Here is a 25013-nt window from a genome sequence, read left to right as displayed (position 1 = left end):
TATTTTTCTTTGTTTTTTTTTTTTTTCTTGATTGAAGCAACTTTTTTGATTGAAGTAATGTTGATTTGTGTTTAGGCCACATTTTGGCTAGGACAATTAATATGTCTTTATTATTCAATCAAAAAATAAGTTTCTTAAAAAAAAAAAAATATATATATATATATATATATATATACATATATACACACACACATATATATATATACATATATACATATATACATATATATATATATATATATATATATATATATATATATATATATATATTAGGGCTGTCAAACGATTAAATATTTAATCAAGTTAATTACAGCTTAAAAATTAATTAATCGTAATTAATCGCAATTAATCGCAATTCAAACCATCTATAAAATATGCCATATTTTTCTGTGAATTATATATATATTCTGTAAAATAAATTGTTGAAATGGAAAGATGAGACACAAGATGGATATATACATTCAACATACGGTACATAAGGACTGTAGTGGGCATTTAACTCTACTGTCATTTAAATCTGTCTATGCTGTCCTCACTCCGAAGCGTCTACTTTTTCCAAAGCTAGACAGCTAGTGAACGACGCCTTAATAATCAGACTTCTTCCTTTTTCATCTGATTTATTAATAAAATGGCCTCAAACCATTGTCCTCTTTAGACCGACGTAAAACTAAGAAAAAAAAGTACACAAGCATTGCATTAGCAACAACGTTAGCTTAGCACGCTATACAGATTCACTAAACACAAACAAAAAGCGTCTCATACAAAAAATATAACATTTCGCTTACTAACATAATATGTACATCCTTTACAACAACCATACTTACGGACAAATCTTGTCCAAGGATCATATAAGCACAACATTACAACGTAGGCGTCAGCCCGAGACGTCGTGCAGCCATATTGAAGTTGAACTGGCAAGAAAACAATAAACCATGTCGCAAAGCGACCACAAGAGTTCGCTGTTAGACAGCACAAAAACCCTTGCTGTAAAATTTACCAAAAGGCAGAATACTGTCTGAGCGGGACATGTGCATTAATTGCGTCAAATATTTTAACGTGATTAATTAAAAAAATTAATTACCGCGCGTTAACGCGATCATTTTGACAGCCCTAATATATATATATATATATATATATATATATATATATATATATATATTGAAAAAGAAAAAAAACACTTCAATCAAAAAAAGAAAATATTCAATCATAGAAAAGTTTTTGAATGCGAAAAAAATCTTTGAGGTTGAAAAATTTGCATTTGAACACTTAATTTTTCAATGAAAACGTTTTCTTTCATTGAATCAATCCTTTTTGTGTTTGGGCCATATTATGTGTAGGAAATTTTGTGTCTAAATTATTCAATCCCCCCAAAAAGTTGCTTAAAAAAAAAAAAAAAAAAAAAAAAAAAATCAAAGCAAAAAAAAAATCATTTGAGAAATAATATTGCCCTCCCCTAATTTAAAAAAAAAAAAATTATATGCAAAGCAAAGGAGCGTCTAAGGTGGTAGTCACATGATATGTTCGAAAAATAATTTTGACCCATTATAAAAATGTTTTTTTGTTCATTTCATTAATTTTTGTTGCGGTTTTATTGCTTTACAACTTTTATATGTATAGGAAAGTCGATTACATGCAATGACACTTTTCGGCCACCGGGGGGGGATGGCCCCCCCTGCCCCCCACTTAAAATGCGCTTATGCCCCCAACTGCGACTTATAGTCCGAAAAATACGGTACTAACTATTCTGTTGGAACCAGAGGTAGTTATCACTTTTCATTTGTGAGTGTTGCCAATACAGTATTGTGTCTTTGGGTTCAGGGGCAGAAACTAGGGGGCACTGGCCGTGTGGCCGTACCACGATCTCTTGGGGGCCTGGTTTTTGGACTTAAAGGGTGGGCAAGTGTAGGTTCTCAAAATAATGTATGATGACGCTTATAGCTATAATAAAATGTATAACATGTTGTGCTGAGAGTTGTACCATTGTTTCAAGAAAAAAAAAATCATTGTAAGCAGTTACTCACTATTTGAGTATTCTTTTCACCAAATACGATTTTACCTGCACTTGAGTACGTTTTTCAGTTGAATACTTTTAATTTGACTTGAGCAATATTATTTTGAAGTAATGCTACTCTTAATTGAGTAAATATCTCGAGCTACTCTACACACCTCTGATAACTGCACTGTACATAATTACCTAAAATCAAAGTCAAAATCGAGTCGCTGCAGAAAGACTTCAGAAGTAAATATCAACATATTTGGATTTCAAAGACTGGTTGGATTCTATGATAATGTCTGTTTATGAAATAAAATTCAATAAATAGTATGGAGACAGAATTACTCTTCTGTAGTGTGAAAAAAATGTTCTGCTTTTAATTTACGCTGATCTTTACTCAAGCCTATTTCTGGACACCAGGTGGATAGCTTGTTCATTTCCCATGTCTGTCTGATTTTGTCAGGAACACCAACCACACATACTAATACACATTCTGTACTAAACAAATATCCTGTACTGAAAAACCAGAAAAGACCGAGCAGCATTTGGATACCGCAGGGGTTTCTCTGCGAAGAGCTCATTGAGCTGCAGCGCAGTTGATAGTGAAATGTGATTCATTATTACAATGGATGACTTGTTCTGCTGTTACAAAATTTGACTGGCAGTTATCATTACTTTAGTTCATTTCATTTGGATTGTGCTGGTCAAAGTCAGACTTTGCCTCAATAAGTAAACCGTGTCATGTAGTTAGCAGTGTGGTAGGTGGTAGGTATGATCGACTCTATGCACCTTGGTTAACGAATGACCAGTTGCCAATAATTTATAGAAACTAAACAACCAAAGAAAAATGATCAGTCCACAAACGGCATGACCGCAAAAGGCTCAGTGGTGTTATTCTAGAACCACATAAATATAATGAGTTTTGTAAATCACCCCCCCCCCCCCCCCTCTAAACTAGTGCTCAGTATGGCTCCAAAGAGTGGGAACAGGTACTGTAGGTAGGGAAAAAAAGTGTTAAGAACAAGTGTGATGATTTTGAATCCCCTTATTCTTGTGTGTGAACCTTGTAGCATTGTGGAGAAAAGCGAATATTAAAAATATCGAGATGGAAAAGTCTCCCACCTTCACATACTGTACTGTATTGTACAAGAGCTCACTGGTGATTGTGCTAATGATTGTGTTCTCTGTAAATGCCATTTTCCTTCTTGATTTTTTACATACAGTATGTCCCTTCACTGCAAGTTAACACAGCCATGTTTCCCAACTTACAAGCACAGGGAGGATGTACGGACATGTCGTAAAAGTGAAAATTTCGTAGCGTGTCTTTATAGGTGGAAGTTTTCATGTACTGCATGGGAATTTTTCATATACTCCCATTGTTGCTGTTTGTACAATATTGTAGGGTCAAACTGCCATATTGCTTTGGTTGCCACTGTTCGTGTCAGTGAGAACCCATCACATACGGGGTCAGGAGTGGGATGGCAAACCGGAGAGAATGATGTTCCCAACAGTGAAAGGTGGAGGAGGAAGAATTTTATGAGGACAATGGAGCAGCGGCAGTACAACACCTCTTACGGGAGCTCCTTGGGTTTATGAAGGATTTTATGGCAGGTCAGCAGAGGAGAGAGAAAGGGATGTCGGGAGATACACAACCTCCATGTCTCACTACGACCAGCTACTTTCAGCCGAATGTGAGGAAGGGTTATCCAAAACAAGCAGCCTGCGGAAGGCACTGCCTACACCTCTTCAGTCGAGGTGGCCTCTAGGACAGGCCACAACATTGCAGGTGGGACAGGAAAAGAGCTCCGCTGGAGTGGACCTTCTACTGTCACCTATAGAGCCGAGGTCATAACAGCAGAGCCAAAAAAAAAAAAAAAAAAAGGGGGGGGGGGGCTGGTGCATTATCTGTTGGGGTTTGAGAGAATTGCAAAGGCAGTCAAGGTGATGGCACATAACAACTGGCAAATAACAGACAACAGTGCGAGAGTGCACGTGTGTTTCATATGTATTCAAACTTATGGCGTTGGGTTTCCAACGAGCTCTGACGGGGCTACTCCGTCACAGCGTTGTTCATTCAGAGCAAGCAGCTGTACAGAGCTGTACAAAGGGTTTACGCCTGACATCTCAAGGGTAGCAAGCTCAAAACGCCCATACCAGCCCCCCCTGCACCAGCTCACCACCCAGCGGCTCAGTATAGGAGCGGACTGCCATCTGGGAGAGTGATTGCTGCCCCATCCGCTCAGCGTAGAGCAGAATGCTGGCCACACCAGGGTTCATGCAGGGTGCCGGAAGAGAAGGGACAAAGGCTGGGTCGAGAGAGTGAAAGGAGGCCTCTCACAGGGCAGAGAAGGGGTGGGAGCCTGGGCACCAACACACCCCCACCTGGATGAAGAGAGAAACCGCCCCAGGAGCCAGAAGAAAAGATGCTCCCACTCTGCTGATCCCAGCCACACCCACACTGTCAGACATAAGGTGTCGCACCTGAATACGCTGAATGAGATGTCGCCCCTGAATACGCTGAATGAATAGGTAGGTGATCAGAAGGACGGCCACGAGAGGAGAAGAGGAGACGGTGACTCCCTCTCGCCATGCCCCAATATCACCACCCCATCAGGATTTCGCCTCAGCATCCTGACAGGGATTTTTCTGAAGTTTTGGATAGCTATTGGTAACCACCACACTGCATTAGAAACAAATTAACAATAACTGTACTGGGACAGGAACAAATTAATGCCTTCGGTTTCAATTGGAAATGTTCTTGCAAGTTACAGAACAGATTAAACCCATGAATTGAATTTCCACTGTATTAGATTCTGTTAATTATTGTCATAAAACAGGTTCAATAGAGGTGCCTTAAGATGCAAAGAGTACAAAAATAACTCACAGAAACAGTTCTGCATGCTCAGCAGTCTTTTAAGTTCTCAAAATCGTACATGGCAAATCCATTAATACGTGGATAATTTATGATACGCCTACACAACACGATTCTGAAGCATATGCTGGATTAATGCCACAGTGCTGTCTTTATAAGTACTCGGATGAAAAATTGCATATTTCAAGGTGAGGGGAAGCAGGTCTGTGTTGATGGTCCACTGGGTAGAATGACAATTTCACTCCCAAAAATGATGCCTTAAAGACTCGCCATTGATAGTGTGAGTAATGAACCCATTCATGTAACGTTCCTCTGAGGATTTAGTAGAGCTACTTGGCACACAACCCGTAAAATCACCTTAAATAAGACTTGTTGAGAACGCCTAGTATTCATTGAACCTTTATTTTGAGGTTGTCTCAGTTCAATTATGTAATTTATTTTAATTTTGTCGAGTGTAATCTTAAACACTTGTTCTCAAGTGTGTGGTTACTTTTTGTGAAGTTTACTTCTGTATCCAAAGTGAAATGCTTGTACAAGAGTTTATTATTTGTATTTTAGTGGGGAGGGTTGGGATGACCAATGTCATCATTTAAAGTAAGGCCAAATGTTTATAAGCTCAAACAGTTAGAGTTTCTGTTGCACAAACTAAACCACAGTCTAAAAGACAAACCTTATTTTTTAAACGGCTGTGCTTTCCTAGAACCCTGGAAAACAAAAATCTCTACAGTTTGGCACAATAGAAATGTGCAGATTTTGCACAAAATAGATTTCACTCCCAAATAAATGAGGCCACCCTTAAGATCTTCCATAATCCTTATTTTATTGTTTGTATCTTAACCAAACCCCTAAGTAGCGGTGTTAAGATTTTCCAATATGACTCACTTTAGGAATATCAGTGTTGTTCATCTTACTTTAAAAAAGTAATCAGTTAAAGTCAAAGATGTTTATATTAATTTGTTTTTTTTCATTAAAAAAAAAAACAAAACAAAAAAAAACACCTATATAAGAGTGTAACGGTACACAAACTTTAACTTTGCTGGTACAAAAAAAAAAGCCTTTTTGTTTTGCCTGTTTTACTAAACCCGCACTGATTTCTTTTCAATTTATTTGCCTGCCTGGGCGCCACGAATTGAATATAAAAATGTTGTTGGAGTTTAAGATAGCAACGCTAAATGCTAATGCTAAAGAGAATGCGAATGCTATGCTATCACTCCGGCCACCTAGCTAATCATCATCGAGTTTGCAACGGCAACGCTAGCCCCTTTGCCGTCTCCCCCTTCGACTCTGCTCTCTTAAGGACAGGCAGGCGGCTGTGTAAAACAATTAGACAAGTTGCTCTTCATTCAATCAAATTGTAGTAACGCGCACCTTCACATCCTCCTAAGTAATGGTGATGGTGTTGCAACGATGGGAAAAGTAATTATTTAGATTACCGTATTTTTCGGACTATAAGTCGCAGTTTTTTTTTTTCATAGTTTGGCTGGGGGTACGACTTTTACTCTGGAGTGACTTATTTGTGAAATTATTAACACATTATTATATCATTTCACATGTTATTTTGGTGTTTTGGAGTGACACTGATGGTTTGGTAAACTTGTTAGCATGTTCTTTATGCTATAGTTATTTGACTAACTCTTAATAGCTATGTTACGTTAACATACCGGCCACGTTCACATTTTGTTGTTCATGCATCATGTAACATTATCATACTGTACACTTATTCAGCATGTTGTTCTCTATTAAATTTGTATTTTGAATTGCCTCTCAAGATGACATATCTGTTTTATGTGTTGAATTTTATCAAGTAAATTACACCCAAAAATGCGACTTATTAGGCTCGAGCGTATGACGTGGCACTTGCGAGGTTTCCGCCGCTATCCCCATTTTGGAAGCGGGAAGTTCGGTGTCAGAACCCCGGGAAACATAAACAGTGAGGCATTTCAACACAGGTCGCTCTTAACAAATGGTTGGAAATTATTGTGCGGTAAAGAATTGCAACAACCACAACAACAACTCCATGCTGCGGTCCCACTGCCCCAAGCCAAGCTCTCCTATTTTAATGCATACATTGCACTACCCTCCCCTCACACCCCCATCACGGTGCTGGGTGATGGCTGCCAGTCGGGAACCTGGCAGCCACAGTAATAGGGTGGTAGGTGGGTCCCACACTTTTTCTATATGGCGTGGCTCCCGGGGTGTGGCCTCCCCTCTGCCTCGGCTGCCGGCCGCGGGAGTGGGTTGGGGGGTCGGGTCTCCGATCTTGCGTCGCCCCATGGCAGTCCCTGGGCGTTCTCCTGCCTCCGCCTTCCCCTCTCTTCTCTGGCTGGGCGTCCGCCCTGCGCTCCGTCGCGGGTCGCTGGCTGGGCGCCGGTGTATCAGCGGGGTGTCGCCTGCACCGGCGGGGGACCCTGCCTTGCCTGGGGCTTGGTGGGCCGCTGGGGGTCCCGTGGCGTGCCGTGCCGGTTGGGGGGCTGTGGCTCGTGGTCCGGGTGGGCGGGCGGGGGTGGGTGTAGGCGTGGGGTTGGTGATGCGTCCCCTCCTGCCATCCCTGAAGGCCGGTTGATGGGCGCGCGGGTGGCCCGGGGGACCACCCTGGGTCCCGGGGGGGGGTGACGGTGGCTCCTTTGCTGGGCGGTTGGAGGAGGGATGGGCTGCGCGTGGATCCCCCCGCCCCCCCGCCCGCCCTCCCTCCCCGGGCTGGCTGGGTGTGGGCCGTGGCCCTGGGTTGGTGCCCGCGCGGTCTCTCCGCCCGTCTGCGTGGCTGTCGCGCGCCCGGTGGGGCTTGCGTGCTGCTGGATGTGGTAGGGCACGCTCGGGTTGGGGGTTCCGGTGCCGGGATTGGCGATGCGGCGGCGTAGGGTTGGTCGCCAACGGGCTTTCACTCATAAGAGATTCACACGATTACTGGGTTCTAGATCACAGAACTGATTTGTGTACACTCTACCCCTTTCAATCACTTAGTTTATAGTCTTATAGACACCCCCACCCCCATTCTCCTCTTTCACTGGCCAATAGGCCCCCACATGGTGTAAACCGGAAATACATCTCGCTGACGATAGCACCAGCATATTAGTAACTAGTTTAGATGTTCAATGTATTTCTTGTTGTTGTTTGTGTATGTGTTTCTTTTCTTTCTTCTCTTGTATTTCTTTTCTTCTGTCCCCCCATAATCCCTTCCTGTTCGCTGCTTTGTCATAATAAAAAGGTATTTTGAATGATCACAATGGGAGTATGTCAGACTCTCAATGTGAAACATTAAAACTGTTCAGAATCCGGGCACTTAGACTTCCATTCTCTGTGTCAAACAGCTGAACAGGACAGGTTTAAAAAAAAAAAAAAAAAAAAAAAAAAAAAAAAAAAAAAAAAAAAAAGAATTGCAACAACCGATCGAATAGAAAGGAGAATGTACAGCTCGACGGAACCCCATTGAGTTTCTTCCAGATCCCTACATGGAGAAAAGACGAGGGAAAGGTCATATCTGAACTTACCAAACGTCGAAGAATGGCATGGATGGCCTCGATCAGAAGGAAGGGCATAACGTTTGATTCTCCAGTTACACACAGAGTTTGCTCTATGCACTTCCACTCCGGTAAGTTAATTTTGTTTGTTTACGCAAATTTCGGTAACTTTATGCCACAAGTCGGCCTGTTGTTAGCTATAGCTACAGCTAAACAACTAGCATGCATACATGTGCATTGTCTTCATAAGACATAATTCCTGTCGTTGCTAAATGAAAAAGCTGTAATATGTTGACGTGAGAGAGTGGCAAAGAATTTGTACACAGGCTACATTATCTGCAACAAAAAATTTTTACATCCGTGGTCACAGACTAATGTAAACACACATTGCCTACCTTTGCTAGAAAGATGGTGTTGCCGTTTGATATGGTCATAATGTGCAGGTCCTGCACCCATCCGCAGCAAAACTGTTCGTGGCTTTGTAGCAATTTGTAGTTTCGGAATTGCTGTTGAGTGTAGTAACTTACACCAAACACTAAATACAGCATGATGTCCATTTCGCGTAGTGGTGGAAGCTTGTCGACATCTTTATTCCATTTGTGTTCGGCTTGCTCGTAAGGGTCAACATTGTTCACATCCTTAAAATTGCTCACATATCTGTCCTTCGCCATGGTAACAAGTTTGTCTCTGTATCGAACTGGCAAGTTTTCCTTACTTTTTTCCATCTTTGGCACTCGTAGTTGAATTGTATTTGCCGTTAAGTTTCAATGTCCCGTGATGCAGACGTGCTTCTAAAATGGCTGCGTTGTCGCAAATCTCGCATGATCCCGTGCTGCTGTGACGTAAACGCTCGAGCCTAATACTGCGGTGAGATTTATATGTTTTTTTCCTCTTCATTTGGCATTATATGGCTGGTGCGACTAATACCTAGGTGCGACTCATAGTCCGAAAAATACGGCACTCACTACTGAAAAATAATGCCAGTAGAAACGCTGTTATACTCTAACGTATTAACAACACTGCCTAATATCAAAAGAAGTCTGAATTTGCCAAAATCTTATCGTAAAATTCTTAAGTTAATGGTATATCAGACTGTACAATACGTTAGTGAATAAGCATATGACTTTAAGCAGCGTGGAAAAGGGAGAAGAGTGGAGCAGTATTGGGAAAGAAGAAATCTATGTAGGGAAGGCCCATACCAACCTGCTCTCACTGCCTTGGTCCTTCTTCTCTCTGACTTTCAGCCACTTCCTCAACAGGAAACGCTTCCGCCGTGGAGAGGCACTGGGCGTAGAGCATCTAGACCACGAAGAGGGAGCATCTTCATCGCTGGATGGCGTGATTTCAATGGAAGGTAGCTGAAGGTATTCCTTGGAGCCAGAGTGAGAACGAGCCTTAAGGTGACTTCCACTTAGCTGTCCTCTTTCCTGCGCCCTCTCACTGGGGACGTTTCTCATGCGCCGCATTTTAAAGCGTTTGCGGCGTAGAGTCGGGGTCGAGCAGCTTGATCTCATGGAGCAATCTGACACTGTGTAGCTACCTCCGTCGGAGTATACAGGTGCATCGTTTGGAACGCTCACTTGGAGCGAAGGAGGTCTTAGCGTGTCACTCATGGCAAATACAGTACTTCTTAATTTAATTCAGGAATGACAGATCTATCGCTTGGAAGGTACGCAACTTCTGAAGAGCACAGGAACAATATACAGTATATCCTTGCCTATTCGGTGGTCCTCACACTCCTTAGTGTCTCCTGAAGTGCTTGCCTATAGATTCGAGTAATGGCTGAGTCCTGATAGCTTAGGTCTCTTGGTTATCTTCGGTCGGACTAGTTTGTTTAATGATATGCATCTGTTTAGTGACTGGCTGGCTGACGGATTGGAGGGTAATCTTATGGTACAAAACTCAACCTCTCAGGTGAGGGAGGAGATAGTGGGGGTGTTAGATGACAAAAAGGGCACCTGAGCATCAGATGAAACATATATAAGGCATGTCAAGCAAGGTAACTCAACTCCCTCTCCTAGCCCTTTCTGGGGAACTGCAGACCGAGTTTGAAGTCCTGACTCTTTGCTTCCAAACCTATCACCTAAGCTACCAGTACCCTAATGTGGAAGGTACCCTTAATATATATGTTGATGCAGTGTACAGTTAGTGAGGTAATTTGATGATCTTATTGCAATGTTGATCTTGGCTGTTGTAGGGCTGGCTTTGACGTCCAATCTTGTACACTCGAGGGTATCATTTTCTCCACGCAGTTACAGCCTAAGGGTTAGAGGGAAGTGATAGGACTACAGGGTAGTCAAGCTTGATGGTGGTGATGGCCAAGTTAAGCAACCAATAACATACCCAGGACAGCCACACACAAACACACCTACACATACACACCCCCACACACAATTAGACACCATTTACTCAATCACAAAGAGGGCAGCACTGTTGTGAATGCATGTACAAAGTTACACATTCTCACATGATCGTATGAACCAACTGTCTAAAGCCACCACCATGCACCAGCCCAAATACCGTATATCACTCCCTTGCCACTGTTTCCCATTGATATTTAAGAATGAGCAGCAATCAACTGTTTAATGTGCCTTTTACACAAATATATTTTTATTTAGAAAGTTAATGTGAAAGCCACACGCTAACGACTGCAGCATAAGATACAAATGAAATATGATGATTAGTTTAATATATTTTACTAGATCAATATATGCACGTATGAACTGAGCACAGGAAACAAGTGTCACTCATTTTTATAAAGTTCTATATGTTGTGCACTTTTGCCTTCAACAAGTATTATTGGACATATGTTAGTTAAATGTGAAATTTAGTACAGTACTTTATTTTATTTGTAGGCATTTTTTTTTTAAAGTTCAAACTATGTTAGCAAATTGTTTTTCCATATGTACTGTATATTAAAGCGTACGTCACGGTCATTCTATTGATTAAACCTAACTAAATTATTCGAAAGAATTTTAAAGAAGGAGCCATGACACGGGGAAGGAAAAGGAAGCGACTGCATACATCAAACCATCTTTTATGTATGACTGAGGGCAAAATACTAGCACACACTCCCTGTGACCTGGAGGCTGTAGTGTGGAAGCAGGAAAACATCATGAATTAATCATGGCAAGACGTTTCTCATTACAGCCCCACATGTTTTGGCAGCTTTGGGTCAAAGTCTGCCATTTTCAGGCTCAACTCAGGTGACATGTGAAAGAATGTTGTAGAGTGCTTGTCCTACCAAATTCATTGAGTTTTGATAAATTTATTCTTTTACATTTATTTTATTTATGAGACAAAGTGCAATAATAAAAAAAAAAGTAACCCATATGGCAGACAACACACCTGTGCAATGTGAGAACGCCACAATATTAAAAAGCCGAGTGCACAGCAGGTGGAAGCTGAGTTGTCTAGCCATCTTGTGTCAACCCAGCATGATAATTTTGTCATGCATACATTAATGCAATAAATAGATGGACTGACCACAGGGAAGGGGAACTGTGAATCAGATGACAGTTTGCACTGTACAGTACAATGGATATTGCCTTCTTTAAACGTGTCATTACTGAACATTAAGTCACACTTTTAATTGTTCAGCGCCTCTGTATTAGCAGTGTCCCCTGTCAGAGAATAGGCAAGCATGCAAACACTGTTGGAACATATAGTACGTGACTCCAAGAGCGTAGGTTTGGTCTCAACATTGGTAGGGCCGATGTAACCTGCATGTACACTTTTTGCTCGGGATGGGACATAAATAGGACCACAGAGATTGAGTGAACGGGCGTCAGGGCTACATTTCTCACGAATATGAACCTAATTAATTGATATGCCAAATAAGGGGTGATTACTAGAGGTGTGCGTCGGCACTGCCCTCACGATTCGATTCGATTACGATTCGGAGGGCCACGATTCGATTCGGTTCGATTCGATTCGGCAATGCATCGCGATGCATTAAAGCCTGGGATGCATTAAAATTCTAAAGCAAAGCATATTTTTCATGAATCATGAGGCAACACAAGCGGTCAGACATTAAACAAATTTTTATTGGCTCTTGTTTGTCTTGTCTTGTGTTGTTTGCTCCTTATTGAAGTCAGATGAAAATAGTATACTTTCATATATATATATATATATATATATATATATATATATATATATATATATATATATATATATATATATATATATATATATATATATATATAAACATATCACAGCATTTAATTAGTGCTTTCTCTTTTTTTTTTTTACACACAGTAGCAGCCTTTCACACAGTGCAGCATCTGAACTCCTGTGCAAAATCAGTAATAACAGTCACTGTATTTTAGTCACAACGACCCATCAATAAAAATATTCAAGTAAATATTAAAGAAAACGACAAAAAAAAAATATTGTAGTGCCGCAGCATCTTTATCACAATAACAATCCAGGGAATTGATTGATATTTGAATGTAAAGTAGCTCCCTCTACAGTTGAGCCTAGATCTTGAGCCCGAACCTGAACCCGACCCTACCGAATTTCGGGCCGGGTCGGGCCCAAAATGTCAATTTACGTTCGGGTCGGGTCGGATCGGGCCGGACTTCACTCTCGCTAACGTTTTTTCAAATAAATATTGTATTTGTATACTAAAAGAATGTATTGATGTTAAATTAAGGAATACTTGTTATAAAATAAATACATTGGATGAAACAGAGAGAAGGCGCTTTTGTAATCACAAACATGAGCCAGTGCGTTGTTTGCGCACATGAACGCCGTGGCCCCGCCCTCCTTTTAATCTTCCCCACCCGCTCTTGGCGCTCTCCGCGAGTCTGCAACGCTGCATCCTGGTATTTCCTTTTTGAATTTCAATATAGAGCCGCAAGAGGTGAAAAGCAAACTAAAGAAGGTGGGATTGAAAAGGCAAGAATCCTCGAGTGATGTGTGGAAAGGATTTAAATTGATAGTGGAAGATGTTACAGAAAACTGTCGGCCTTGCCGAATGCAACAAATGTGGCGCTTTGCTCTCGTACGAGAGCAGAAAGACTGGCACATTGACGCTGAGCAGGCATTTTAAAAACTGTACTGGCCTAAAAGATATTAGTCAAACATCGTTATTATCATTTATTTCAAGGGCTGCACCTCTTCGTGCTAAGCAGGACATCGTGGAGTTTGTGGTGTTCCTTAAAACGTCTTTATTTTGTTTCAGTGCTGCTTAAGGCAGGTTGTTCTTTTGTGTGTTCTGATGCGAGTCATTAAAATAAAGAATGTTATTTAAAAGTATTTTAGTTTATTTTTGAATATGCTGCTGTTCCTCTCCTTGTCAGAGAGGCGCGTATAGTGAGCACAATATCCCACACAGAAATATATTTAACAAACCTTTCCAGCGTTATTTTGTTGTGTAAATGCATTTATAATTATAATAAAAATATGTAGACTATTTAAACATTAAGAAAACTTGCGTTTTTTTCTGCCAACTCGAAGAATTTGAAATAAATGTCTATTGCATTTTGCCGAGGAATGACGCATGAACTATCCACCTGATAGAACAGAAACACAAATATAAACGATATAAATGTTTATTGAATATGCATCTTACAGTGTTGTTTATCGGGGAGAATTTGTTACAAAAGACAGGTTTTAATTTATCATTATGCACACAGGCATCGTCCCAGTTGTGATCACACAAAACGCAACCACGCATTGCATCCCCGCATTTGCTCCTCCTGCTGAGGCCTCACAAATAAAACGGGCTCGGGCCTACAAATGAAACGTACATTTTCGGGGTGGGGTGGGGGGGGGGGGGTTCGGGCTCGAGCCTCCAAATAAAACGTAAAATTTCGGGCTCTCGGCCTTTACTACACGGGGCCGGGTCGGGCTGGATTTTTTAGGCCCGAACTAAGCTCTAATCGAGAGAGCAGAGAGATAGGACATAACATAACAATGGCTGAAGCGGAGAAAGTGGGAGCGAGAAAGATTATTGATGCACCTAACACATTAAAAGCAGACATCTGGAGACATTTTGGCTTCTACGAGGTTGGTGGGAAACTTGACCAGAGTTATGCGGTGTGTAAAAAATTAAACATGAGAATAATAATACAAATGGGGAAACCAAATCCATTGCATCACCGGAATTGCGCAGGGAAGAATTTTGAAACTACTTATATATTTTAAAATGTGCTGAATCGATTCGGCTTGTTGCCCGCATCGCATCGAATCGAATCGTCCATGCCCCGCATCGGGATGCATCGCCGCATCGATTATTGTTGACACCCTTAGTGATTACTACGTTGATCACGATCGACCAGTCGATTGCAACGGTAATGTGGGTAGCTCACGGCATCCCAATATTTTTTTTTTGGATGTACATATTTAATTATGATTATGTTGCGTATATGTTGTGTTTTGAGTATATGAATGTGAGCAACATATATGTTGCTCACGCTCATATATGAGTTTATGCAACACTTATCATTCTAATACCCTCCTCTTCGAAGAGGGTGGAGGAGCCAGCATGTTGTCGACATAGGGGCTGTGGGAGTGTAAGCGTGCATGTGTGTTGGGGGCGGATGAAGTCATCAGCCAATCAAACGTGTGTTTGAGGTGGAAAAAATGCGCATTCAGCAAGTGAAAAGGGGTAAATGTAAGTTTTAACGTAATGAAAATAATTCACTTAATAATGGTACGCTCAATTCTTTCAACATATGGGGAGACAATCTAAATTACCTTTATAACTGAACCCATTATACTTAAGGGTGTAACGGTACATGTATTTGTATTGAACCTTTTCGGTTCGGGATCCTCGGTTCGGAACGGAGGCGTACTGAAAGAGTTTCTAACGTAATGTAACCCTTACTTTTCGAGGCTGTGAGTCGATCGGGTTACAGTTTGTTAGTGTAGATTATATTTACTCCGTCTTCTCTACTAAAATGAGGACCAACACGGTAGGACTTTATAAGAAACGTCAACGGCGCGACAACGTGGCCGCCACGAGAACGCAGTGAAACACCGGCGTTATAGTCAATCAGCCAATGCACATCAGTCGCAGTGCGGCCACGTGTCAGAAGCGGCTCAACGCGATGCACAAGAAAAGAACGGCAGAGTTTATTATTTGACGCGAGACGTGGCCCTCCTGCGTCAGTACATACTACTAGCTAGCATCGGGCAGACCGGAAGTCACTTGTGTAAAAGCACAGTGGATCCGGTCGATTTTCAAACTAAAGTGCAATCGTAACACACTTTTTGAGTCCATCAGATCTCTTGAGTGGTAGATCGGGGCACAGTTGACTTGTCTTTGTTTATTTACTGCTGTCTTCTCTGCTATAATAATAACCAACACGGCCCCGTGTTCAATACAAAACCCTCCGACCACAACAAAACAAGTAGGAACTAATATTCACATAGGAACTAAAGTTATACAAAATAAAATATAATATATCAATGGATGCTACATCACATTTGTAAAATATAAACACATTATAAAATGTATAATAGCCCGTTTAAATAAAATAAATTGAAATGAGCTAAAACACCTGTAATTAAATAATAAGAATAATATACAGATCCTGCTTACACAATTAAATTTATTAATTTCTGTATGGTGCTTTAACTTGAGAAAATCCACCAATGAAGCTTTTGAAAACTATTCATAAGAAAAAAAATGATTCATTGAGGCATTTCATTTGTAAAATACATGTTAAAATCTTTGTCATTGGGACTGCTTTTCTCTTTAGCACAGGACTTCTTTTTTCTTCTTTCTTTCAGAACCAAAGCTGACCAATATGCGGGGTCTGAAAGGAAAATTGTTGTTGGATTATTATCTTTAAATACCCGCTACTTTTTGAGCATAATTGTAGCTTTGTATAGGCTAATGTTCCTATTGTTGAAAGCACAAAAGTGTGTAATAAACAACTAGCACATTTATATTTTGCATTTTGTTTTCTTACTGTATCGAAAATGAACCGAACCGTGACCTCAAAACCGAGGTACGTACCGAACCGAGATTTTTGTGTACTGTTACACCCCTAATTATACTGAATAATGCATATAGGTTTGCTCAAAAGTTGGTGGGACCATTTGAGCATCCCTAAAAGTTGGTAGTGTTATGTCCCTATCGTCCATATGCAAACCTACGCCCTTTGTGTGACTCAGAAGAGCAGAAGTTAGATACATCCACGTTATGTCGCCAAGGAATTGTGACTTAAAATTTGTTGGTCGGAGAATCTTGAGATTTCCAAAATTAGGAGAAAACTGACTTGGAAAATCTCATTTATATTTTTACAACTCCCCTCCCTTGTCCTTCACTACCAGCTGGTTTCTCAGGCCAAACATCAAATTTGGCATGACAACTCAAGAATAATTTATTGTATGTGTCAGCCAGTAAATGATGACTTGGATGTATTCCGTAAATTAGGAAGGAAGCCAACATCAATTAATGTTTTGACTGGGCAAAAGAAATCATTTCTTTTAAACCTCATCAACAACCAAGTTGTCTTGTTTAATTGGTTACTGTATGTCTAAACCTGAAACAATGTTATCATTGTTGTTGAATTGACCATCACCATTATGATTTTGAGTTTGACCAGATGCAAGCTGACATCTGATTCAAACGTGTTCTCCTCAAGCCCATGTGGTACTCCTCCATACCACTCTTTTCACACTTTCTGTTGATGAACACAACTAAAAGAGTTCTCGTAATGGGTTAGGAACTAATGGAGCGATAACATCTACAAATCTACTCAAGATGTATGTATGTATTCTCCCAGGAACTCTAACATTTATCCATGCATATAAAATTCAACTTAGAGATGCTATGAAATGAACATCAATAAATTATGTATGATAACCTATGATGAGATACAATGTGCACCCAGTGTTTTCGGAGCCCAAAACATTTTTAAACAACCATCAATTCAAAAGGATGTTCTTTTCTGATATAGGAGAACACATTGCCCAAAGCTGTTTGGCTGCTGGGTCATTGCTATAATCATTGCTGGAGTGACCGAAGCAAGGCCTGCTGACAAACACTATGTGGGTAAAAGTCCTGTGTTGGTGGCAAACAAATTGGCTCCGTAGTGTCCTAATGAGGATGAGCTTCAGGTAAAATGTGGCTCCGTAGTCTCCTAATGAGGATGAGCTTCAGGTAAAATGTTCACTTTGCCACAACAGGGCATCGGTGTGGAGAGGAAAAAAAAAACTTTATGCATAGCATTTTCAATACTACTGTATACGGATAAAAAATATTTTAATTAACAAGATTATTAATAAAATCAACAATTCTTAAAGGGAGCCTCGGACTTAAAGACTTGTAGGCTCTAATAAGCCACAATTGTTGTCTTTTAATAAAATATGTTATTTGAAATGTTTTGACCGACTGAGGGCACCGTGTTTTAGGCGCGCAATGCACGCTGGGGGTGATGACACGGTTGGGCTGGACTGGGAGAATAGCTGTGCTAGCTAGCAAGCAAAGCTACTATGACAACTGGCATGATTTTGTCACATTCTGCTGCTGGTCAGATTGTTTTGTTACAGAGCTGTGGGATGAGTTACCAACACCGTACCTGCATCCAAGTCCAGCTCATTAGCAGTGCCTTTAAACTGATCCTGGGCGGCTTGCCGAGAAATTAGCCCCTTTCACACACATATCCCGGAAAATTCCTGTGCAAGGTGTCGACGGATTTACTCGCATCATTGGTTTCACTCATGTAGAGATATCCTGGCAATGAAGTGGATTGGACACTTTCATAGGCTTGTCCCGTGTTGCCCACTGGCGCTCACTGTGTGATTTTAAAACCCGGACATTACATCATTTTTAGTCGGCACAAAGTCACAAAGTTGGTTAAATCGTGCTTTTTTTTTTTTTTTTTTTAAACAGAGCTGTTTGTGGGAACGTTCCCGATGTCGTAACTGCAGCCAATTCAAGCTCATCAAGACTGTATTTAAGCCAAGGCGATCCAAGAGAAGGGTGCCGAGGTATTAACCTGCTGGGCACCATTCGACACCTCTGCCGCCCTTGTTTTGAAATCCCCTACGTTGTGCTGGTATTTGAGTGTATTTGTTTTGTTGTCTCATCGACTCTCTGCCTAGCGCTTAGGTTCATATTATTGATCCCCGTCGACCTACTGTCATGGACTCATTGTGTTATTCCCTCTTTTCCGTGATCAGGTGTATTTTTGTTTGCATTCAATAAACCCTTAAACGCATCCCCCCGTTGTTTTTTGATTTGAGGTACAACCTTGTTTCCGCAGTCGCGAACCCAAACATTGGCAACAAAATAAACCATACCTTTCCAAAGATGGACGATGGACTCTCTTCCTCGGCTCTACGATCCAGTAGCAATTTAATTTCATTATGTTTTCTGTTTATTTCAGCTATTTCCAGCTTGCTATGTTGATAATTGCAATGTTTGTTTACCACTTTTCGTCTTACTGTGAAGGAAGAGGATGTGATGATTGACCCGCCATGATATTTACGTCATCAGCCATTGTACTGTGACCCGGGAATTTAATCGTTGATTTCACATAAGCCCCGTACTGGTACTTTCCTGGGAATTATACTAAGACGCAACCCGTGAAATGTCCATATAATCTCTGTGTCAGTCGACCCGGGAAATTGTGTTCACATACAAGGGCTGCAGTTAAAATCCCGGGATTTTCCCAGTTAAGGTTAGGGTTTCCGGCGTGTGTGAAAGATGCTGTTGACTTGCTGCCATTTGACAATTTGTATTCTTGACCCTTTCGTTGCGAGTTGCATCTTTGCCTTGGTTTTTCCGTTCATCTGCCTTCCACCAGTTTCACCTTGTTTTTTTTTTCTTTTATTGATCCTGACCTATTGCCACGGGCCCTTTTTGTGTCTCCCTTTTCGCGATGGCGTGTTCAATTAACTTTTTTACGCAATCCCTGTTATTGCTGTCTGCTTGCTTGCGCATTTGCGACCGTAACAGATTTGTTGGTTTTTCATCTAAGGACTTTTACTTTTTACTGATTGCAGCTAATCGATCAATAAACAATACACATACTATCTATGTAGAAAAAAATAACATGGTCCTTGTGTTGTTAGTTAATGACTGCGGTAAAGTCAGTCGCCAAATTCTGTGGTCAAGCCAGCCTCACTTTCTTTTCAGTTGTGTTTCTCTTTCAGGTTTTACTGCAGAGGCAGACAACGTATATGGGTTGAGATTGCTTTATAAGGAAAATCAGGACTCTGACGTCACTCGCTCGTCCGTCACACGGGAAAAGCGGGTTTCGCTGAAGACCTTCATTTAATTGCTTTTGCTGCTTGTTTTGTGAAATATCGACAGTGCTGTCCTGCTAATCACTTTTCCGCTTGGGTTCTAATTGGAAGGGCAGAACCGATGACATGTTTATGTAGCTAAAGAGAGACACAGTGGAAGCCCGGCAGCGCCGCCCAGTGACTTCACCACCCAGAGTGTATTGCGTTGTCAACAACAATGGCGACCATCTAGATAAACTAATTTTACAAATTTTATTAAAACAAAAACGTTAAGAGGGGTTTTAATATCAAATTATTATAACTCATTCTAACATTTATCTTTTAAGAATTGTCTTTCTATCGTGCTACCCTTTGAAGCCTAAATGCATGGTCTAAAGAGGCTACTAGCCTGCTGAATATGACTGTAACTGTACATTAAAATGCAGTTTTGGTTTCGTTTGGTTTCTTGAAGTGCTTGGTTTGATTTACTTTATGTACAAAAAATGTAAAAAAAGAAAAAGACTTAAAATGCATTGATTTGTTAAAAAACGAAAACAATAGATCTTTTGAAAAGTAATGCTTTTTATTTTTAAATATGTATGCAATATAAGCTGTGTAAACAAATAAGCAACCAATTTGGGTGATATTTAATATACATTACACTCTTGTGTAAAAAGAAAATAAAAAGAATTAAATTGTAGCAATTAAGAAATCTTAATTTTAAATAAACAACCGAAACTAAACTTTGAACCCTACGCAGCAACAGTCTGAAAATAACAAATGCACCATAAACATTCAAGTTTAAATTTTTTTGGTGGAAAGATTAATTAATCCACATTTTCTGCAGAAAGCACGGGTACAGTTGCAGTGACAATAACAAGCAGATTTTTTTGTGTGTGGAGATGCAACATTCATTGTTGGATGGTGACATTTTAAGTGTGTTAACATACTGTATTAGGCGTGTTTCCTGCAGTATACATGAAGATTTTGTCGATATTGCTCCATAAAGATTAATTTTTCATGTCACACTCAATGCTGTGAGCCATTAAAGTCACGCTGAATGATTCCTTGGGCCTTTTCGTCCAATGTACTGCATGGAGGTTTGACTCAACAACAAACGAGGCTTTTCCTTAGTAACACTGCTTTCAACAACAGTGTGTTTTTATACAGCGACAAGCAAATAATGAAATGTTTATGTAATTCTTTTGGTGTGATGTATACTTGTCAGAATTTGACAATCAACACAACAGGGATTGAATAAAAAGTATAAGGTAGTCTACCCTTACTCCCTAGGATGTTTCTCTCCCATTCTGAATGTGTAATGTTTACACAATGCAGCTGCCAAGTGAAAAGCTAAGAGATAAAAATGGAATATCTTTTATGAAAGGATTTAAAGGGGGGTGTTACACTATACACACTGTGTGGGAAGTGGAGTATACCAGAAAGCTAAAGAATTCTTCTCACTAGCGCTGTTTGCAAGCCGAACCGAATATGGAAATTTTGTGAGGATGTTAATTGTTTTTGTAATTGTTCACAAGAAAATTATGAAGGTATACAACTGAAGCAAGCCACTTTTGTCACGGGACCACAAACTTCACTATAAAGCCTCAACACAATAATTCAATAAATTGAGAGCCCTGTAATTTGCATTTTGGCAATACAGCAAACAAGCACTCAATCCTGCTAATAAATTTAGTACTGATCCAATGAACTGAAACAGTCAAAGTAACTTCTTTCCGGGAGTCGCTCAGGAAACTCAATTGGCCGGAACACAACTAAGCATCTTACTGTGTCACTGTGCATGACGAACCACAAGGATATTCGTCAGTTGGCAGTGTTGAATTACAGCTGACTTTATAGTTTGCTTTGTTAGTTGTTGCAAGCTTGCATCTGCCATTTCCATCTGGATAGACCTCTACCAGCCTTCCCTCAAAAATAAAATACAGTGCCTTGCAAAAGTATTCGGCCCCCTTGAATCTTGCAACGTTTCGCCACATTTCAGGCTTCAAACATAAAGATATGAAATTTAATTTTTTTGTCAAGAATCAACAACAAGTGGGACACAATCGTGAAGTGGAACAACATTTATTGGATAATTTAAACGTTTTTAACAAATAAAAAACTGAAAAGTGGGGCGTGCAATATTATTCGGCCCCTTTACTTTCAGTGCACCAAACTCACTCCAGAAGTTCAGTGAAGATCTCTGAATGATCCAATGTTGTCCTAAATGAACGATGATGATAAATAGAATCCAACTGTGTGTAATCAAGTCTCCGTATAAATGCACCTGCTCTGTGATAGTCTCAGGGTTCTATTTAAAGTGCAGAGAGCATTATGAAAACCAAGGAACACACCAGGCAGGTCCGAGATACTGTTGTGGAGAAGTTTAAAGCCGGATTTGGATACAAAAAGATTTCCAAAGCTTTAAACATCTCAAAGAGCACTGTGCAAGCCATCATATTGAAATGGAAGGAGCATCAGACCACTGCAAATCTACCAAGACCCGGCCGTCCTTCCAAACTTTCTTCTCAAACAAGGAGAAAACTGATCAGAGATGCAGCCAAGAGGCCCATGATCACTCTGGATGAACTGCAGAGATCTACAGCTGAGGTGGGAGAGTCTGTCCATAGGACAACAATCAGTCGTACACTGCACAAATCTGGCCTTTATGGAAGAGTGGCAAGAAGAAAGCCATTTCTCAAAGATATCCATAAAAAGTCTCATTTAAAGTTTGCCACAAGCCACCTGGGAGACACACCAAACATGTGGAAGAAGGTGCTCTGGTCAGATGAAACCAAAATTGAACTTTTTGGCCACAATGCAAAACGATATGTTTTGCGTAAAAGCAACACAGCTCATCACCCTGAACACACCACCCCACTGTCAAACATGATGGTGGCAGCATCATTGTTTGGGCCTGCTTTTCTTCAGCAGGGACAGGGAAGATGGTTAAAATTGACGGGAAGATGTATGCAGCCAAATACAGGAACATTCTGGAAGAAAACCTGTTGGTATCTGCACAAGACCTGAGACTGGGACGGAGATTTATCTTCCAACAGGACAATGATCCAAAACATAGAGCCAAATCTACAATGGAATGGTTCAAGAATAAACGTATCCAGGTGTTGGAATGGCCAAGTCAAAGTCCAGACCTGAATCCAATCGAGAATCTGTGGAAAGAGCTGAAGACTGCTGTTCACAAACACTCTCCATCCAACCTCACTGAGCTCGAGCTGTTTTGCAAGGAAGAATGGGCAAGAATGTCAGTCTCTCGATGTGCAAAACTGATAGAAACATAGCCCAAGCGACTTGCAGCTGTAATTGGAGCAAAAGGTGGCGCTACAAAGTATTAACGCAAGGGGGCCGAATAATATTGCACGCCCCACTTTTCAGTTTTTTATTTGTTAAAGAAGTTTAAATTATCCAATAAATTTTGTTCCACTTCACGATTGTGTCCCACTTGTTGTTGATTCTTGACAAAAAATTAAAATTCTATATCTTTATGTTTGAAGCCTGAAATGTGGCGAAAGGTTGCAAGGTTCAAGGAGGCCGAATACTTTTGCAAGGCACTGTAAATAAATAATCGAAAGGTAAAGGAACTGACCCAGTTTTCTTTTAATAGCTTTGGAGTGTCTAAGAGACGCTACTTCCATCACTTAAAAAAAAAAAGAAAATAAATCAGAGGATCTGAGGTTACGCTAGATTGTCAGACAATTAAAAAAAAAAAAAAAAAAAATATATATATATATATATATATATATATATATATATATATATACACATATATATATACACATACATATATATATACATACATATATAATTTTTTATTATGTTTTATTTCTTTATTTTATTTATTTTTTTGGGTCGTCTTAGTCACAACTTCTGTTCAAGTAAAGAACAAAATTCGGGATATACATTAAGATACAAAAGGCTTAATATAGTGAATGAGTTTGAAATGTAAATATTTACTATTTAAGAGATTACATTTTAATGGTGTGCAATGTAAGATTTGCACTTCAATTATTTATGAAATGGCCATAATATTTCAATAGACATTAGAGAGACATGTTTTTTAGAAATACTTCTAAAACTCATCTAAAAGGTTAAGCGGAGATTTTCCCATTTTAGAAGATGATTTACGGGTAGCAAATTTCTTTCTTTTGCTTCCATATTCATCATCAGCCAATAACGAGACCAGTTTCCAGTCTTCGTCAGGGTTGCCACAGCTCTGTACGCCCCGTAAACTAAGGCTGCGCCTACTTAAGTTTCTACCACTCAAGAAAAAAAACGTCATCACCACTCTCAAATGATTCAAGACAACAAGAGGAGCAAAACAAGGATATGCATTCATTTGGTGAAGTTCAGCTATATACATACTTGAAGTTCTGCTGAGACCCCCAATTTGGCAAAATTTCAAAATTGTCCTATATGCATGTGTGATGCATCATTGGAAAGCTTAAAATCTCAATTTTCTGGGGGAAGAAAAAATTTGAACAGGAGGGCATTTAAAAAAAAAAAAATTAAATAGCAAAACCCTAACTGGAGGTGAGAACACGTGAGAGCAGAATTAAAGACGCCATGATTTTGACGAAATATTATCGCATACTTACCTTGTTTCGATCCAAAAATCATGTAGCATGCATCATCGAGTGTCAAGACACAGATGTGAATGGCCACAGCCAGATTTTTGGGGGATATTATGGGTGAAACATGGTAATATAACAAGGGTCGCGATGCAAAAATCGCAGACATCAAGGAGTGGCCAAGATGTTCTTTTTCATATATTCACCCTTTTAACACTAGAAAACCCAACATTTTTTTAGCCTACTGGAAAGCCCAGAAGGGGATCAGATGATCCCCACAACTCTGGGTATCCACAATTAGCATCTGTATATGTGCAAATGAGTGTGTCATTGTCTCTCAAATAGGCCACTCAAGCACACAAGCAAACAACCTTACTCTAACCCACAAGGGTTGGTCAGTTTACACTGACTCTTGCCATGATAGTTTCAGTTATTATTTGAGAGTTTTATTTTTGAATATGGTTTTATTTTATTCATTCACTGCTCTGCCCATTTTTTCTTCTTCTAATAATATCTAATATCTAAAGCCCCCCAATTTACTGCGAAACGGACCCGAATTTGTTTGTGTTATGATCGTGCTTGTTAGGTAGGTAACTAGGACACCCCTCTGTTATTGGGAGTTGGTATGCTGCATTAGCCGCAGGAGCTAAGCGAAGGAAAAGCTACGAGTGACGTAACCACTCGAAATTAATATCTGAATAAAAGCATAATACTGATCTACAAAACCATTGCAGCACAAACGATTGACACAATTGTTAATTGAAATGGGGGGCTAGCTGACCTCAGATTTACCTATATAAGAATTGTAAGTATCTCTACAACGAAAGCAGCTCAAACAAAACTTTTACCGCACAAACGATTGACATCATTTCTATATAAATTTGCGTCTGATGGGGGGGGGGGGTCTTCACAGAGGT

General features: G+C 40.2%; 1 protein-coding gene across 6 annotated transcripts in view; it reads right to left on the bottom strand.

Moving 5' to 3' along the window:
• Positions 1-25013, bottom strand: part of gramd1bb (GRAM domain containing 1Bb) — a 190648-nt gene that overhangs the window by 127370 nt on the left and 38265 nt on the right. For 5 of the 6 annotated variants that reach the window (XM_057838124.1, XM_057838126.1, XM_057838128.1 and 2 more), the window contains exon 2: positions 9527-10582. In XM_057838124.1, coding sequence (XP_057694107.1) covers positions 9527-9936 — 410 coding nt within the window. In that variant the 5' untranslated portion in view covers positions 9937-10582. Of the gene's footprint in view, positions 1-9526; positions 10753-25013 lie in introns of those variants that run through there. The other variant, XM_057838125.1, reaches the window with a different exon arrangement.

This window comes from Corythoichthys intestinalis, chromosome 6 (assembly GCF_030265065.1).
Source record: "Corythoichthys intestinalis isolate RoL2023-P3 chromosome 6, ASM3026506v1, whole genome shotgun sequence".
NCBI classification, from domain to species: domain Eukaryota; kingdom Metazoa; phylum Chordata; class Actinopteri; order Syngnathiformes; family Syngnathidae; genus Corythoichthys; species Corythoichthys intestinalis.
Note: the sequence above shows the minus strand (reverse complement) of the source record. Positions and strands in the feature narration are given on the sequence as shown.